This window comes from Sus scrofa, chromosome 3, assembly GCF_000003025.6.
Source record: "Sus scrofa isolate TJ Tabasco breed Duroc chromosome 3, Sscrofa11.1, whole genome shotgun sequence".
In the NCBI taxonomy this organism is placed as follows: domain Eukaryota; kingdom Metazoa; phylum Chordata; class Mammalia; order Artiodactyla; family Suidae; genus Sus; species Sus scrofa.
Genome location: NC_010445.4, coordinates 86,881,541 through 86,899,513, shown reverse-complemented (window position 1 = coordinate 86,899,513; position 17,973 = coordinate 86,881,541). Strand labels below are relative to the sequence as shown.

Below are 17,973 nucleotides of genomic sequence, written 5' to 3'. Positions count from 1 at the left end.
CATTCAAAGTCGAATACTTTAGAAAGATTTGCTAAAAGGTCAATCACTAACTTTAAAAATGCTAATTAAGTGTGGGTAAAATAACTGTGAAAGAGGAGCTGGAGCGAATTTTTTTAAATCTTAAAGGACTTTGTACTCATTTTCCTTCAGACGCATTTTTAAGTTTCCATTCTCTGTTAAAGAAACAGAAACTGAAAGGGATGCATTAGGATGTGTTTGTGCAAGAAATACAAAGTGGAATTCCAACCAACAGACACTTCCTCCGAGAAAATGCCTTGGCACTCTGATAAAAATTTGGTGAATGAACTAGTTAAAAGCAAAATAAGTATGCTATATGTAATTTTCTATGCTTCTTTGCCTTAACTGATTTTTTTGTTAACCAATCAGGCCTGCAGTTTCTCATAAGGAGCAGTTGTTCCTTCTCTAGTTTGATACGGGATGTGGTGGAAGAGACAGAAAAAGAGGCTTTGTTCTGGGTGATCAGGCAGGGCCCAGCAATTTCAGAAGGGAGCCCCCCAAATCAGCATCTGTAGATTTGTCAATTTTCCCATAGAGGAATCCTCCAAGCTTCTGCCTGGAGTTGGGGACAGAAAATCTTCAGTTCACAGTTTCAACTGTTCCCTGACTCAGAGGCATCAGCTGCCTCCAATTCCCTTTACTGGAATGCTGTGGCATGAATTGGCTTGATTTTCACCCCACCTCCCCCTCCTCAAGCACTTAGCTTCCAGTTTTCTGGGCTCTACTCAAGTCAGTTGCCACTTACTCATCTGCTTTCCAGCTTTCAAATTTGTTACTATCTTTGCTCACATTTAATCCTCTTTTTTTTTTTTTTTTTTTCTCTTAAGGCTTTAAGCCCTTTTAATTTCTTTACTATCATTGTACTAGAGTTTGGGAGGGAATTTGGGCAAATATACATGTTGAATTTGCAATGTTTAACTGGAAATCACCATCAACACTAACTCCCCCTGGAATTTTAATATTGGTTCAGCACATAGAGTTGTTTGATTCTCAGCCCATGATTTCAATTTCATCATCTTGTTTTACTCAGTTTATGAAGTGGGAATAATAATTCTTGTTTTGCAAGATTGTCATGAGAAATAAATAACATGTAAATTGCCCAGGCCAGGGATCCAACCGATCCACAGCACTGACAACACAGAATCCCCAATGCTAGGCTACCAAGGAACTAGTATTATTGATTATTGCATTGTACTAAGTTAGTTGCTGAGTTGGAATCTAGCTTTGGGAACCTGGCCTGGAGGTCTCCTTTTCTCCTTCCCCTTCTGTCCCCCTCTTCCTCCTCCTTTCCCCCTCTTCCTCCTCCTTTCTCCCCCTCCTTCTTCCTCTTTCTCTCTCTGTTCTTTTATTGATATTTTTCATTGCCAAGATCATTATTATATTCCAGGTCCTACCACAATACCTAGACTCAACAAATATTTATCAATTAGTTTAATGATAATTATGTTTTATTCAATAGATTATTCATTTTAAAGTCATAACATAAATATACACACTGCAGTATAGGCCTACAATTTATTCATATTTAAATGGTGTTTCACTATTAGATGAGAAAGATTTTTAAAAGAAAATATTTTATGTAAATTTTAAAATATGGATATAAACTTGTCTGTGTAGGCCAGGTTTTTAATGTGTGTGTGTCTGTGTGTGTATATATATATATGCATATAGACAAAGAAAATGTGTATATAAACATTAATAACAAAAGTCATCTCATAGTCATTCTGTTCCATCAGCCCACTTAATTACGCCTGGTTTTTGGCATTTCAGCTATGTCATCTTGTACCGATAATGAAAGTGCCCTTTATGTCTTGTACCACCACACAATTTCCTGGCTACCATCCATGGTCAGTTCAACAAATGGCTATGCTCCATCATATCTGAGTCCCTGTAAGAATAAGTGTTCACTTTTGGTTTTATATAATAAAACTTTATAAATTGGAAAAGCTGATCTAATTTGTGAGGGAATTCTTCATATTTCAGTGAAACTTTGGCTATTTATCAACTATTCAATATTTTAATGTTCTTTTCAATTGCAAATTCAGATACAGTACTATTATTTTTTAAAGTAGGTTTTAGTTTGTGGTGCTTCTTTTATACCAGGGTGTAACAACAATGATTTCTTGCTATAGTTATGTTAGGCTTTTTTTTTTTTCCCCACTGTATTTTGAAAATCTGTACTGTTACTTTAGATTAAAAATCTTTTTATAGAAGATGAAAATAAATATTATTTAGAAGAATGAAGTTTCTAATAGAAAAATAATAGTGATGAATGTTTTTTAAGGAGATACAAATGAAAAGTTAAGAAAATTTCTTGAAGTAAAATCTGCTGCATTCCCATCAGTACGAGGAGCAAGTTGTGTGTTTTGTTGATAAAATATAGATGGCCAGACACCAACTTGTTTGGTGTATCCTTGTTTAGAAAATTCCTGCTTTAATTAGATCAAGTTTCCAAGAAACAGAGAGTGGATTTCAAACATTCTTTATAGACTTTGCCTTATTTTTTGTAAGCCTCATCTAACAAAGCTTCTTTTAAGTAATTATTTTGGGTCCAATTTGAATTCTTGAGTAACCACTAAGAACTTGAATATCTTCTTTGATGTTTTCCCACTTAGATGATGTCCACTATTATGGGCTTCTTTTAAAAATCTCATATGTTTGCATAAATGAACATGAAAGTTATGTCTACTTTTAACAGGTATAATTTCTGGGTAAAGAATTTCTTTCTATAATAGTCCAGAATTCTTTTCATATCCCATTATTAGTGCCCATGAAATTTTGTTATTATTTTTAAGATTCTGAGAGGTTCTAGGTCACTGTATAAAAGATGATCTGTTTTAATTGATTTAATTGACTTCCTTCGGAAGTATTTGTTTGTTAATCTGCATAACAAGCCTCTACAAAATTTAGTTTCTTAAAACAACAATCATTTTATTTGCTCATGATTCTGCAATCTGGACTGAGCTCAACTGGGCAGTTCTTTGACTGGTCTTGCTGGTGAGCACTTGAGTGGCTGAAATTTATAGCAGGTCATACAAGGACTGGCCTCATTTAGGATGCTGGAATGATTGGGCCTGTTATGCTCCATAGTCTGTACATGTGCTTTCTCCAGCAAAGTGGATGGACTTCTCACATGGCAGCTTAGGCCTTCCAAGAATGCAAAAACAGAACTTGTAAATCTTTCTTAAGGTTTATGCCTGGAACTGGCACAGTGTTACTTCTGCCACATCCTATTGGTTGAGGCTGATCACAAGGCCAGTTCATATTCACCAGGGGACTGTACAAGGATATGAATACTGAGAGGCCTGACTCTTTAGGGCCACCAATGTAACAGATTATCTTAATGACTTTAAATAGTTCTTTCCATGAGAGTTTAGGAATGGCCAACTCTTCACCTTTTTCTCAAAATGTCCTTAAATTGCCCTTACTTTTTAATGAAGGAAAGTACAGCTGGGTACAGAATTCTAGATTCATGGTTACATACATTTTATACTAGAAAGATATTCCATTGTCCTCAGGATTCTATTGTTATATCAAGTCTGCATATAGTCTAGTTGTTGATCTTTAGTAAAAGATTTTTTATGTCCTAAGAGGGTCTTTGTATACAGAAAGTTATTTATAGTTATATGTGATTTAAATTAATATTCTAGTTTTAATATTATAAATTTTAAAATATTTCTTTAAGCCTTTACTTTTAAAATATTGTATACCATTAAAATAGTAACTTTCACTTGTTCTTTGATATTTAATTATCTCAGGTTGAACAAATGAAATACTCCTTAATGATTCATTTACAAATAAGTCAATTAAATTCTATTAATAGTTTATTATTTTTTATTAATATTTTAAACTGCAAGTTTGTTGTTTAATTATATTCTGTTTTCTTCTTAAACACTTTAAATACTTAACAGGGAAAGTGGAGAACTTTGACAATCTAAACTCTGCCAAATAAAGAATTCTTATAAATCTAACAAATTAAACCTGTAAATATAGTAAATGCAAACATATCAAACATTTTAATATGGTTTATAAACTTAATTATATCTCCCTAAAATTGTCAATACCAGCAAACTGTCAGATCATATTTTCTTCTGCCACAGTATACTATATAACTAATTACATAATTAAACGTGTTTGCTTTGTCAGCTCTATATTTAATCCTAAACCTTCCCAAAGTGAAAAGATTCACTTTTAGAAGTGTTTTGGCTGGTAGAATACTGGTTTTGAATATTAGTAAAGTATTAAAGTATTTGTTCTGAAAAAAATTTACTCTGTGACCAATCGTTACTTATTACCCCATAGGAAAAATTATGCAATATACTATTTGTATTAAATCTTATTAATGGCTAGGTATTTTTGTGATCATTACAGAGGGCTTTTAATAATGATAAAGATTTTTGCTCTATGCAGTTCTTTTACTAAAACATCAATTTGGTAACTTAAATTCATCATACCTTAAGTTTTCTTTACAGTAAGGGGATGTGAATTGCATTGTCCAAGGATAGTTTCATGTGTGGAAAGTTGCTGGCATTGGATTTTAAGCAGGTGGGAAATATATATGTTTCTAGTTTGCAGCAGATCCTTGTTTGCCCCAACTGTTATTGCCATTAAGGACAGCTGCACTGTTAAACAATTGCCCTTGATTGTTTTTGACAAATGCCTCTGGGGAAAAGGCTATTAACAATAAGAGACATTGAGGTCATGTCTATAAAGACAAGCCCTCTGAAAGGGGTTTCCAGAGAAATGCCAGCCAGGTTAAAAAATAATTATTTGAGTTGGTTTTGTGGGAAGTTCCAAACCCAGTGGTTCTTTCCTGTGGCTACTAAGCTTCTTGCTGATTTTCACCATAAATTCAGGGCTATTTCCAAGACATATGCAGAGGTAGGGAGAAGGACATGAAAAGTGGGCCAGTTAAAGACCTGCTTTTATTAGAGACTAAACTATTTTCCTGAATAAATGCTTCTAATTTGTAAGCCTTTGGTTAATTTCCAGAGTTCTGAAAAAGTTGATTTTGCTTATTTTTGCCAATGTTCTCGTTACTTTTATAGAGAAGCATTCCTACTGATGTCCTATCTCTTGTAGTTTACATGTTGTATTTTTTCCCAACCTACCATCTCTCTATTAACTTTGCCCATGATGTTGTTCATAGAACAGAAATCCTAATTTTGATATAAATCAAGTTTATCAAGTTTTCACTTATGGTTTGTGCATTGGGTGTTTATGATGAGTTTTCTTACCCTTAGGTCACAAAGGTGTTTTCCTGTATTTTCTTCTCTTAATTTTATCATTTTACCTTCATTAATTCCATCTTTAATCCTAGAGCCCACCTTTATATGCAGTGTTAAATAAGAAGACTATTCCGTTTTTTTCCATGGAGTGAACAGGTTTTCTGGATACCATCTACCATCTACTAAACAATCTACACTTTCCTCAGTAGCTTGTGGGACCTCTTTAATTTTATGTTGGGGTTCCCTATATAAATAAGTCTGTCACTGAACTCTCTGTTATGCTTCTTAATTCTCAGTCCTTGAATCATTACTAAAATATTTTAATTATGTATATTTTTAGCTTGTCTTACTATCTCATAGGAAGATTCCCCATTCTTTGCTCTTCTTTTTCACAGGTAACCTCTCTATTTATGGACCTTTACTTTTCCATTTTGACTTTGGAATTTAGGACATTTGTCAAAATATCCAGCTAGAATTTTGTTTGGGCTGTGCTGAAATTATAGATTAATTCAGGAAAAAATTTCACCTTTATGGTAACATACTATCCATCCTAAGAGAATGGAAAGTCTATTCAGCTCTATTTTTATCTTTTAAGGGAGCTAAAATTTTTTCTCTGTAGAGGTCTCATGAAGTCTTAGCTAATTTCTAGAAATGTTATACTGTATAGTTGTATTCCTATAGGGACTGTATCTTTATTTTTCATTTTGTTTTCTAGTAGGTTGTTTTTACTATAACAAAGTAGTAAAAGAATCTGTTTGCCTTGCCACACCCTATTCTTACTATTTATCAATTCTACTGTTTTTTCTATTCAGGTAATTGTGTTATCTGAAAATAATAACAGGTTTTTTTCTTTTCCTTTACAATCATTATACTACTTTTTTCATCTTGTACAATATTCACCAGACTCTCCATTAATATGTTAAACAGTATAATTTTAGTTGTGAGTAATTATGGGTGTAATAATTTTTCTTTTCCTTAGTTTTTGTCTTTTTAAGGCAACAAAAAATTTTGTTATCTTCTTCTGTGTACCTTAGACACACTCCTTGATTTATTTCTATTCTTATTTGAAATCTTCCTTTAGGGGGAGTTCCTGTCATGGCACAGCAGAAATGAATCCAACTAGGAACCATGAGGTTGTGGGTTTGATCCCTAGCCTCACTCAGTGGGTTAAGGATCTGGTGTTGCTGTTAGCTATGGTGTAGGTCGCAGACATGGCTCAGATCTGGCCTTGCTATGGCTGTGGTGTAGGCTGGCAGCTGTAGCTCTGATTCGACCCAAAGCCTGGGAATCTCCATATGCCACTAGCACGGCCCTAAAAAGCAAAAAAAAAAAAAAAAAAAAAGAAAGAAAAAGAAAAGAAATATTCCTCTAGGAATTTTTTGAAACAGTCTGTTTTATTGGAAAACATTCTCAGGCCTTCCTTGCCTTTGAATTTTTTTTTTTTTGGCTTTATAGTGAAATGAGAGTTTTATTGGATATAATAATTCCAAACTTAAACGTTTTTCCCTTTAATATTACAAAAAATCAGTCATCATGTTTCCAATGTTGTTGCTGTGAAATTTGATATAAATCTGCTTTGTAGGTAATCTATTTCTCCTCTTTGAAAACATTTAGTATATATTTTGTCTCAGATGACCTTAAATTTCTCTATACAGTATCTTAAAGTATGAGTTTTTTCTTATTTACCATACAGGATTGGGAAGAGAGTGAAGCAAGTGAGAGGTGTAAGGTGTGTAAGGTAAAGAGGGACCTCTCCCAGGATTATGCATGTGCCTCCTTACATTTTTGCATTCCATGGGTCTCACATGTCTCATCTTATTAATGGCCCTGCTACCTGTTTGATAATATGTGAGCCCTTTCAATCTGAGGTCTTTGGGCTTTCTTTAATTCTTAAATATTTATCATCTCATTTCTTTATACAGCTCCTTTTCTTTATTTCTTCTAGGTTTCCTGAATTCTAGTGTTGGTATTTGTATCATCCATGTCTTGTAGCTTTTCTATATTTTTATGTCTTTATCCTTTCTGGCTGTCTTCTGGGAGAGCGTCTCAGTCTAATTTTCTAGTTCATAAATCTTGTTATCTCATCTCTTTTATTTCAACTATTATATTTTTTCACTTCCAACATTTTATGTGATGATTTTTTATGACCCCTTATTCTTATTCTCTGTTAATAACACCTTCTATGACTTTGAGGATATTTGCCATGTTTGTTTTATCCTTGGTGCATAGGTTCTAAAAATTCTATGGTACATAGCATATACTTTAAGTTTGCTGTCTTTCTTTAACACTGTCTCCCTAGTTTATCTAAGTCATGTTCCCCAAGGGGAATTATCAGCCCTGTGTGGGCAAAGGCTAGAGACCAGGGTCTGTCTTTGTGCCTCCCAGGGAATTTAAGGAAAGAAAATGCAGGTTAGGCTGAAGGGTGTCAGGCCCCACAAAATCAGTTTTGACCATTTTTATTTGTTGTCCCTATTTGAGACCATTCCTTTAGTCGCAGCTCCATTCATTTCCCCTTTCAACTACGAAAAACAGGCATCACTGAGAAAAGGCAATCTCTGGATGTTTTTAATCCACCAGCAATGACAGTTGCTAGGGGAATGGTGGAGGAGGAAATGCCCAAAGGGGCTTCATGCATCCATTTTCATCAGCTCCTTGCCCTGGAGGGACTTCAGTGCTGTTCCAGTGTTACTAGGTTGACAACAGATGGCTAGACTGTTGCTGCCACTTTCTACCACCCTGAGGCAAGCAGTGATCTTCTCAAGGCAATGTAGGTGAAAGTCAAGAGCACATTTTAAAAGCTCTCCCCAACCTATTCTCTTCTGGCTACATCTGATCTCCCTAATCTCCAGCCCAAGCTGCTACCAACCTTTAATACCAGTTCACCAAACCCTTTGGTTTGCTCATAGTTTTTTATTAGTTCATCATGCTTCTTTTCTTCCATGGTTTCCCCTTTTGTCAGGATGCAAAAGAGCTCTCCCCTTCCTAACTTGGAAGTCCCTTTCTATTTTGCCCTGGAATCCTACAGACTTTATAAACATTGTCTTTAATCCTCACAACTCTGAAAGCAAATTATTTTTACTTATTTTTTTGGTGCCCTCATGGCATGTGGAAGTTCCCAGGCCAGGGATCGAACCCCCACGACAGCAGTGACAATGCCAGATCCTTAACCCACTGAGCCACCAGGGAAGTCCGAAAGCAAATTATTATCATCCCCATTTTAGAGAAGAAGAAACTAAATCTCAGTTAAGTGATTTGTCCAAAGTGACATAGCTAGGAAATATGGTATGGTAGAGCCGGAATTTGAAAACACATCTATTGTATCCTGAAGCACATGCTTTGGATACTCCATTAACCCCACATGATTAATGCCTAAATTTAGAGCTGCTTCACTTTACTCATAAAGCTATCAAAGTCCTGAAAACACTAACCTTCTGTGAGTTGGACCATGGTGTTCAGCCCCAAACTGGTAGGCTTTTCGGAATTGGTGGAAAAAATATGTTATGATTAGTATTTTTTTCAGTGTAGTAGTTGTCCACAAATTCTTGCTACATTTTTGGCACCTGGTGTTCTTTTGTGTGCTAGCAAATTACTAAAGGAAAGGTAATGACTAAGTAGAAAATGAGTTCTTAGTGTCTGATCTCAATCAGAAATCAAGAAATGTTATCAATTAGAATTCTTCCCTGCTAGCTAGAAAAGATTGCCATTTCACATCATGCATATATAAATATTTGAATACTCATCGTTTCTGCTAGTAAAATTAGTTTATATCGAGGAATATTGAATTGAAATCATGAATGCTCAATAAACATGAATTTACTAACATAGTTTTCTTTCTCTATCCTCCCTAATTTTAAAGGCGTAGTTTTTAAAAATTAAATTTCATTGGAAGTTCCTGTTGTGCCTCAGTGATAATGAGCCCGACTAATATCCATGAGGATATGTGTTTGATCCCTGGCCTAGATCAGTGAGTTAAGGATCCAGTGTTGTTGTGAGCTATGGTATAGGTCACAGATGTGGCTTGGATCTGGTGTTGCTGTGGCTGTGGTGTAGGCCGGCAGCTGTAGCTCTGATTCAACCCCTAGCCTGGGAACTTCCATATGCCACAGGTGCAGACCTAAAAAGCAAAAAAAAAAAAAAAAAAATTTAAATTTTATTTTTTAGCAGTTAGTGCATGCATACAGTACAGTACAAAATTCAAATGGTACACTGGGATAAACAGTGAAACTGAATCCACTTCTCTCCACCTCTGTCCTTCACTCAACTACTCTCCCTTTGCAACAACCACTGTTATCAGTTTTATCATTCTATAGATATGATAGGTGTACATAATAGATATGATAGGTGTACATATTATCTTATATATTTATTTTTTATAAAAGGGATACATTTTAAACTTTTACTTGACAGAATTTTATGTCACTAAACTGGGAGTTACTCTGACTCCTTACATAAATTTGTGTGCTAAAAGCAAAAATAAAATGAGTTTTAAAAAGTATTACAAATTTTAAACACAGAGACAAATATAATGAACCCTTATGTACCTACCACACAGATTGAAAGATTATTTAAAAGTGATTTTTAAATTTTATGTTTTTCTTTTTACGGCTGCACCCGTGGCACATGGAAGTTCCCAGGCTAGAGGTTGAATTATAGCTACAGCTGCCAGCCAATGCCAGAGCCACAGCAACACTGGAACCAGAAACTGAACCACATCTGTGACATATGCTGCAGCTTGCCACAATGATGGATCCTTAACACCGAGCGAGGCCAGGGATCCAACCTACATCCCCATGGACACTATGCCAGGTTCTTAACCCACTGAGCCACAATGAGAACTCCTAAAAGTGATTTATAGAGGGTTTAATACTCTTGCAAATTTTCAGAGCCTCTGTCAATGGGAAATGAAAACAATTATGTCTTCAACTACAACTGCAGTAGCCCTTGTGTCTTCCAGTTCAACAGTCAATGTTACCTGGGAATGATTTACACATCAATGTCTCAGAGCCTTTCTAGTAGTAAAAAATAAATTGACAAATGAATTATACTTATGCTTTTCCTAACACTATGTGCAAGAAGCAGATCTAACAGGAGATTTTTAAGTCGTTATTGCATTGATATTAGTTTTAAAAACTATTAGCAGTTCCACATATGAAACTAATTTGATTGTTTTGATTTGGTTCTTTTCATGGAGAAAGAATGATGAATTCATTATGTTATTATTTAGATATGTTTAAGTAACCTTGCATACTAAAATAATTTAGTTTTATTAGCATTTATGAAATAGCATAAATGTTATGAATAATGATTACACTTAGATATGCAAATCTCCTATTTACCCTGGCTTACAAAATCTCTTTTTTCCCCCTTAGTTCCACTTGCCTCTCTTGATACATCAGCAGAATGTCAAAAGAATTTTATAGAACGCATCTCTTTTATACACCAATATGACGCCAGGAAAACACCCAATGAGCCCATCCGGGGAAAGGTGAGATATATTTAGAATCAGTTACTTAATACTTTATGATAGGATAGATTTATGGTGGAACTCTAAGCCTTTTCAAGTCATAATCATCTTAAAGTTCATTTAAACAAACATGGTTATTAGGAGGATAAAATCTTAACCACATGTCATAGTCAAAACTAAAGAATGATGTCATAATTTTGGATCACAGTCCTTGGAATTTGGTCCAAATTATTAAAATCATCCACTTAAGGTAATACCAAGCATTTGATAAAAATTTTTATATGCTTATTTATGTGTGTGGCAGGGACTACATATGAGATTTATAAATTGAAACAGTAATGTAATATTTAATTGCTAGGTTTTTTGCCCCGCCTTTTTTTGGGGGCTGCACCCGCAGCATATGGAGGTTCCCAGGCTAGGTGTTGAATAGGAGCTACAGCTGCCAGCCTATACCACAGCCACAGAAACCCCAGATCCAAGCCACGTCTGCTTCCTAAACCACAGCTCACGGAAATGCCGGAGCTGAGCTAGGCCAGGGATTGAACCTGCAACCTCTTGGTTCCTAGTCGGATTGGTTTCCGCTGCGCCACAATGGAAATTTCTAGGGTTTTTTTTTTTCCAGCTACAGATGTTTGTTTTCATATTTCACTATAGCTAATAATAATAACATTTCATAACAACTGTTAGTTGTTGGAACTAAGAGACATTTGTGACACAATCAGAAATCTTTAGCTCTATGAACTGTTGTTTCTCTTGTATCCATAGCAACCTATAAAGCAAGAAATGAAATTTGATATGAATAGTCAGACAATCCAAATGATAGAAAAATTGAGAATGAAAGATAATGAGAAGCTGCTCCTTTGACTTTGTTTTTCCCTTCCTGTTCATTTTTTGGTGCACCCTAGTTCATAATTTGTTTAAAAGGTTCACCAGTAATTACTATGCTGTTGTCCTTGGTTTGGGACTAAAGTGACAGCTAATGAGGAGGCAGAGAAATAAGTGCCTGCCTCAAACAGGACTTGAGCTAATACATAAACTCAGTTCACAGCTGCATCTTCCAGAGACCCATGTGCCCTGGTTAATATCAACTTTGTTTTCCTTTCCAGCGACATGGAGTTTTTGTGCAGACAGAGATAAAACCAGGGAGTAGGCCAATAGTTCCTAAGAGAACAGAGGTATTACTGAATGCTCCAGGGCTGTGCTCATCAGAATGGTCCCAAAAAACAGAGAAAGGAAACTCAGCGGAAAGCAAAATGATCTCACCCGGTCTCTGCCGACAAAATTCCCAGGAGTTGTTAGAGACTAAAACTCACTTATCAGAAACAGACGTCAGAGAGGCAGCCAATGCATGCCCCAGGAGTCCTGAGAGACGGGAGAAGATTGCAGACCCCTATCAAATAACTGCAGTAAATGCTCTTCTCACCAGCCATGCCCCTTTAAATCCACCAGGAAAATGTCAGGATAAATCGGGGTAAATCACCTTCTTTATATAAAAACGTAATCCTTGGAATGTAGAGAAATTTCAGAATCATCATACAGACCTGCACATTCGCTTTTTCTGTTATCGATAATCTCAAAAAGTTACAATTTACATAGATGGGAAAATGAAAAAAAGACAATAAAATACACCAAAATTTAAGTGTGGTCTCCAATGAGTGATGGATATGAAACATATTTCTAGGTCTTAATATTTATACATATAACAACTTTGTTTTGCACAACACTGGAGGTAATTAAATATTATAAAACTTTTAGTGGAGAGGCCCCATTAGGTAAGTCATTAGTCCTGGCACTAGAATCAAACTGGGGTTGGAATTTTGGCTCCACCACATTTAAGTTGTGTGACCTTGGATAAATTACTTAACTCTCTGTTCAGTTTCCTGATCTATAAAACTAGGATAAGAGTAACTTCATAAGGATATTTCGCATGAGATCATGCACATTGATCATCAATGTGATCATATCACTATGACTATAATTAAAATTTCAATTTAAGGATAATATTCTCCTCTAAACTTGAATTTTCCTCCTTAGTCTAAACCTTTGAACCCTTCTATATACAATTAAGAGTGTGAAAACTAAACACATTTCTCTCAGTGCAAGGTATACACCACACACATACGCACACACACACAATTTAAAGGCATGTGTACCTAGAATATAAAAACATCTCCTAAGTTGCTAAAAATTTCCTAAATTGTTTTCTATTTTACTTAAATTATTTCCAGCACTGACTCAACCATACCATATCAAAGTGTGGTATGGCTAATTCTACCAGTTATTCTATTTGGTACACTTTGCCAAAAATGTATCTACTCTAAGCTGTGCTATGTTGCACACAGTGGAAGTAGGTGAAATATTCCTCTGCTGCCCCAAAGAGTATTTATGTGCCCAACAAATTTCCATGAGAACATAGAAGCTGTTCACTGTTATCTGTAGAACTGGTAAGACTACTGGTGTATCTTTATTTCTTCACTAAAGACATTTTAATAATCTGTAAACAAATGGATGCCATTATTAAATATTTGTGTTTGGGGGACCTCAGGTTCTAACAGCATGGCAGATTAAGGCAAATAATGAACCCCTTTCATTACCAACACCCTGCAATGCTGAATAAAATGGAGCAATAAACAGATTTATAGCCCAGCTCACAAAACAGAGAAACCCTCACTTCCCAAATAGAGAACTTGCTTGAAAATCTTTCTTTGTCAACACAAGTAGACAACCTCATCATTTTTTTATTGAAGTATTTGATTTACAATGTTGTTTAGTTTCTGTGTACAGCAAAGTGATTCAGCCATCTATATATGCACATATTCTTTTTCGTATTCTTTTCCATTATGGTTTATTACAGGGTATTGAATATAGTTCCCTATTCAACATAGCAGGACCTTGTTCTTTATCAATTTTATATATAATAGTTTGTATCTGCTAATCTCGAACTCCTGATTTATCCCTCTCCGCCCCCTTTCCCCATTTGGTAACCATAATTTAGTTTTCTCTGTATGTCTGTTTCTGTTTCTGAAATATCAGACACAACTTAGAATAGATTTACAAGGAGATCCTGCTAAATAGCATTGAGAACTATGTCTAGATACTCATGTTGCAACAGAAGAAAGGGTGGGGGAAAAACTGTAATTGTAATGTATACATGTAAGGATAACCTGACCCCCTTGCTGTACAGTGGGAAAATAAAAAAAATAAAATAAAATAAAATAAAATGAAATAAGTTAATCTGTGGACTCTTTCATTATTTTTAACAGTGGCATAATCTACTATAGTATAGATATGGTATATCATTGGAGCAGTAAGTATGTAAGCTTTGGTACATTAGGGGAAGGGAGTAGAACTTTTAGCAGATTTGGGGAGAGGTCTTACAGGCTAGGGACTTGAAAAAGATTCTTTTAAAAGTATTTATTTTTTGGAGTTCCTGTGGTGGTGCAGCGGAAACGAATCCGACTAGGAACCATGAGGTTGCGGATTTGATCCCTGGCCTCATTCAGAGGGTTAAGGATCCTGAGTTGCCGTGAGCTGTGGTGTAGGTCACAGATGCGGCTTCGATCCAGCATTGCTGTGGCTGTGGTGTAGGCCAGTGGCTACAGCTCTGATTGGACCCCTGGCCTGGGAATTTCCATATGCCACAGGTGTGGCCCTAAAAAGACAAAAGACCAAAAAAAAAAAAAAAGAAAAAAAGTGTACCTTTTTTTAAGGCTACAGACTTGAATTTTAGTTCACATTGTTACAGAGATGGAACCTTATGGTCTACAATGTAGAGAGATGGAATAGAAATCTCACAAAGCTAGAACATTGGAATAGCTGGTGTTTTAGTACAAGCCAGACTTGAAGAACTCCACTCAGTTTACTGGTAGACAGCAAGAAAGTTTTTTCCTCTGCCTAAAGCTATAAATAGTAAATAAATCTATTTTATATTTTACTATTTTGTAAAAAAGCAAAACTTCAAGTTGCACCACATTCCAGTTTGGAATATGAGTTTACATGCAGGTCATCTCATAGGACACAAAATTAACATTAAAAAAGTAATCCTACTGGTGATACCACTGAAGTGCCTAACGAAAGCAAAGGCAACCCCCACCCCACCCTGGAGAGATATTTCCACAACCCACAGAAAAAAAGTCCCTGACAAAGTCAAGGTCACAAACAAAAATTACAAATCACACAAAGAAGAAAATCAGACTGAGCAGGAGTACAGCAGTACAACAAAGACAATAACTAAAACCTCACAACTGGAGATAACAGAATTAAAACACTTTCAATTAGGAGATTCCTGGCTTTCTTCCAGTCTGGAAGACTGTACTCTGTAGCCTTTTCTGTTACGTCCATCCCCTCCATCCTCTCTCCTTCTCAGACAGCCACTACTAACAGAATGAACACTTGGATCTGCCTTCTGTGTCTCAACTCTTCTCTCATTATCTTTCTCATTACTTTACCACGAAGTAATACGAGAATTTAAATTTTTCAAATTATATTTTAAACTTGCGAGATCCATATATGCTTCCTTAATACATAAGACTTTTCCTATATTATGGATACAAAAGCCTCTTTTATCCGATCTTTTAACGTATTATACTTATGCTTTTAGTCTTTTGTTTTCTTAATTATATTAATTTTTGCTTTGTTTAGTGTGATGCCTCACTTTCTTGGTATTGTGCTTTTTTCTCAAATGTTTGGTGATTCCTTTTTGTACACTTTTTTTTTTTTTTTGTCTTTTGTCTTTTTAGGGCCACACCTGCGGCATATGGAGGTTCCCAGGCTGGGGTCTAATTGGAGCTGTTGCCACCAGCCTACACCACAGCCACAGCAATGCCAGATCCGAGTGGCATCTGTGACCTACACCACAGCTCACAGCAATGCCGTATCCTTAACCCACTGAGTGAGGCCAGGGATTGAACCTGCAACCCTATGTTTCCTAGTTGGATTCATTTCCACTGCACCACGATGGGAACTCCGAGGACACCCTTCTTTGATAATGGTATTTCCAAATCTCTATCCGTATAAGCTGTTTCTGTCTACTGTGTCCTAACTTTGGGACAGAGTTGGGATATATAGTCAGATAGGATCTGAGGGTGATTTCTGATGGGCTCTTTGATCATCCTGAGGGTTAGTAGCTACTTAGGCACTGGCCTGCTTTTCCAGAGCCAGTGTATGATTCAGTTCACACCACAGCTGCCCATTATTTAGCACACACAGAACAGGGAGGGGATAACTGATCTGCTGTTCCACATGCAGTTCCCTAAGACTCCACATCGACAAATGCCCCAGGAGCCCTTCCACTTCTTAAAATCCATGGACCCTAAAAGCTGGTAATTCGATCAGATTCACCTCCATGGCAGTCATCTGTACACATGTGCTGAGCTTTTATTTCACTTATTTTTGCCCTGCCAAACAAAAATATCTTTTAGAATTTATTTGAAAGTATTTCTTCTGATAGGAAGTTTCCCTGATTTCCAATACTATTAAGCTGCCTTTTATTATCTAAACATACTTATATGTATTTTTATGATATTGAGTATACAGTAACTGGTGGAAGTGTATGATTACTCTGCCATCTCGAGTCAATCTCTCATTTTCTTTTAAGTGGATCATTTACAAACTTAGTACATTAACCATTAGTAAATCACAGATACTCTGCAATGGACTACACAGTTGACTGATAATCACTGAGCATTGGTATAGTCCTTCTGTCTTAGAGAATATGTTTTAGTGAGTGATGGAAGCTTTGGAGCCAAATAGCCTGGTTAGTGGAGTACTACATAGGCTAGGTTGGTAGTTCTTGACATTTTCAAATATGAGGACATATTTCTGCATTAAATAAAAAGTTTATATTTCCTCTCAAATAGTAATTTAACTTTCAGTATTGAGTTTGAGAAAACACATAATAACAAAATGCAATGATGACTCCCAATTCTGTTTTTTGGTGTTTTTTTTTTTTTTTTTTTTTTTTTTTTTTTTTTTGTCTTTTTGTCATTTCTTGGGCCGCTCCCGTGGCATATGGAGGTTTCCAGGCCAGGGGTCCAATCGGAGCTGTAGCCACCGGCCTAGGCCAGAGCCACAGCAACTCGGGATCGGAGCCGTGTCTGCGACCTACACCACAGCTCACGGCAACACCGGATCCTTAACCCATTGAGCAAGGCCAGGGATGGAACCTGCAACCTCATGGTGCCTAGTTGGATTCATTAACCACTGTACCACGACGGGAACTCCTCAATTCTGTTTTTTAACTGCTAACAGTGTATCTCTCCACAATGAACTCCATAGTCTCTTTAAGTTATAACTGCCTGTAAGTACAAATGCTGCTCTTAAAGTTCACAAGAATATTTGACTGTTTCCAAATAGTTTCCTTATTAGGTATTTTCATAGAATGATAGCTTTTACCAGAACACAGGATTCTTCGTGTAGTATTTTAAAACTATCTTAATGAATGTGTTTATAGTTTTCAACCTTTGACATCACTATTAATAATACCATTAATTTGGATGATGTGTTTTAAGCTTTTAAACATTTTCAAATCCATTATCTCAACTGATCCTTACAATAGTCCTATGAAGCAGGGCAAATAATAATATGCCAATTTTAAGGCTAATCATAGGCTCAGAGAACTTAAGTCATTTCCCCAAGTTTGCAATTAGCAAGCAACAAAGCTAGGACCTGAACCTAAGTTTCTCAGTACTCTGCCCATTAATTCCCAAGTGTCAAACCACAGGGTAATGCTGGCCCATTGCAAATGAATCAACAAGGATAAGATAAGAAGTCTGGAAGCAAATAATTTCAGCACTTTCATTGAGATTTTCATTCTGCTGCTTTGGGGGAATTTAAAACTCTCTTTGCCAGACGTTTATCACTATGATGGACTAAGTTGATGTGGAAAGCACCCATCATTCCTACCAAAGAGAAATGCTTGGCAAAATGTAATAAAAACATTTGAAATATACTACTAAGCACTGAAACAAGAAATAAATTAAAATCCTTCAATGTCAGAAATGAAGAGAACACTAAAAATTGGAAAGCAAGGGATGAGGCTAAACAGGCAACTGGAAAAGTATAATCAGAAGAACAGAAGTTCCCATTGTGGCTCAGGGGTAATGAGCCCAACTAGTATCCATGAAGATATGGGTTTGATCCCTGGCCTTGCTCATTGAGTTAATGATCCGACATTGCCTGAGCTGTGGTGTAGGTCAAAGATGGGGGTTGGATCTAGTGTCGCTGTGGCTGTGGTTTAGGCCAGCAGCTGTAGCTCCAATTCTA

General features: G+C 36.1%; 2 protein-coding genes across 3 annotated transcripts in view; one reads left to right on the top strand and one right to left on the bottom strand.

Annotated features, from left to right (window-relative positions):
• Positions 1 to 14,216, top strand: part of C3H2orf73 (chromosome 3 C2orf73 homolog) — a 38,210-nt gene extending 23,994 nt beyond the window's left edge. The window contains exons 4-5 of one of the 2 annotated variants that reach the window (XM_021088227.1): positions 10,616 to 10,731; positions 11,817 to 14,216. In XM_021088227.1, coding sequence (XP_020943886.1) covers positions 10,616 to 10,731; positions 11,817 to 12,185 — 485 coding nt within the window. In that variant the 3' untranslated portion in view covers positions 12,186 to 14,216. The remainder of the gene's footprint in view (positions 1 to 10,615; positions 10,732 to 11,816) is intronic. The other variant, XM_003125145.4, reaches the window with a different exon arrangement.
• Positions 1 to 17,973, bottom strand: part of LOC106508926 (protein transport protein sec31-like) — a 175,291-nt gene that overhangs the window by 59,247 nt on the left and 98,071 nt on the right. The gene's annotated exons all lie outside the window — the stretch shown is intronic.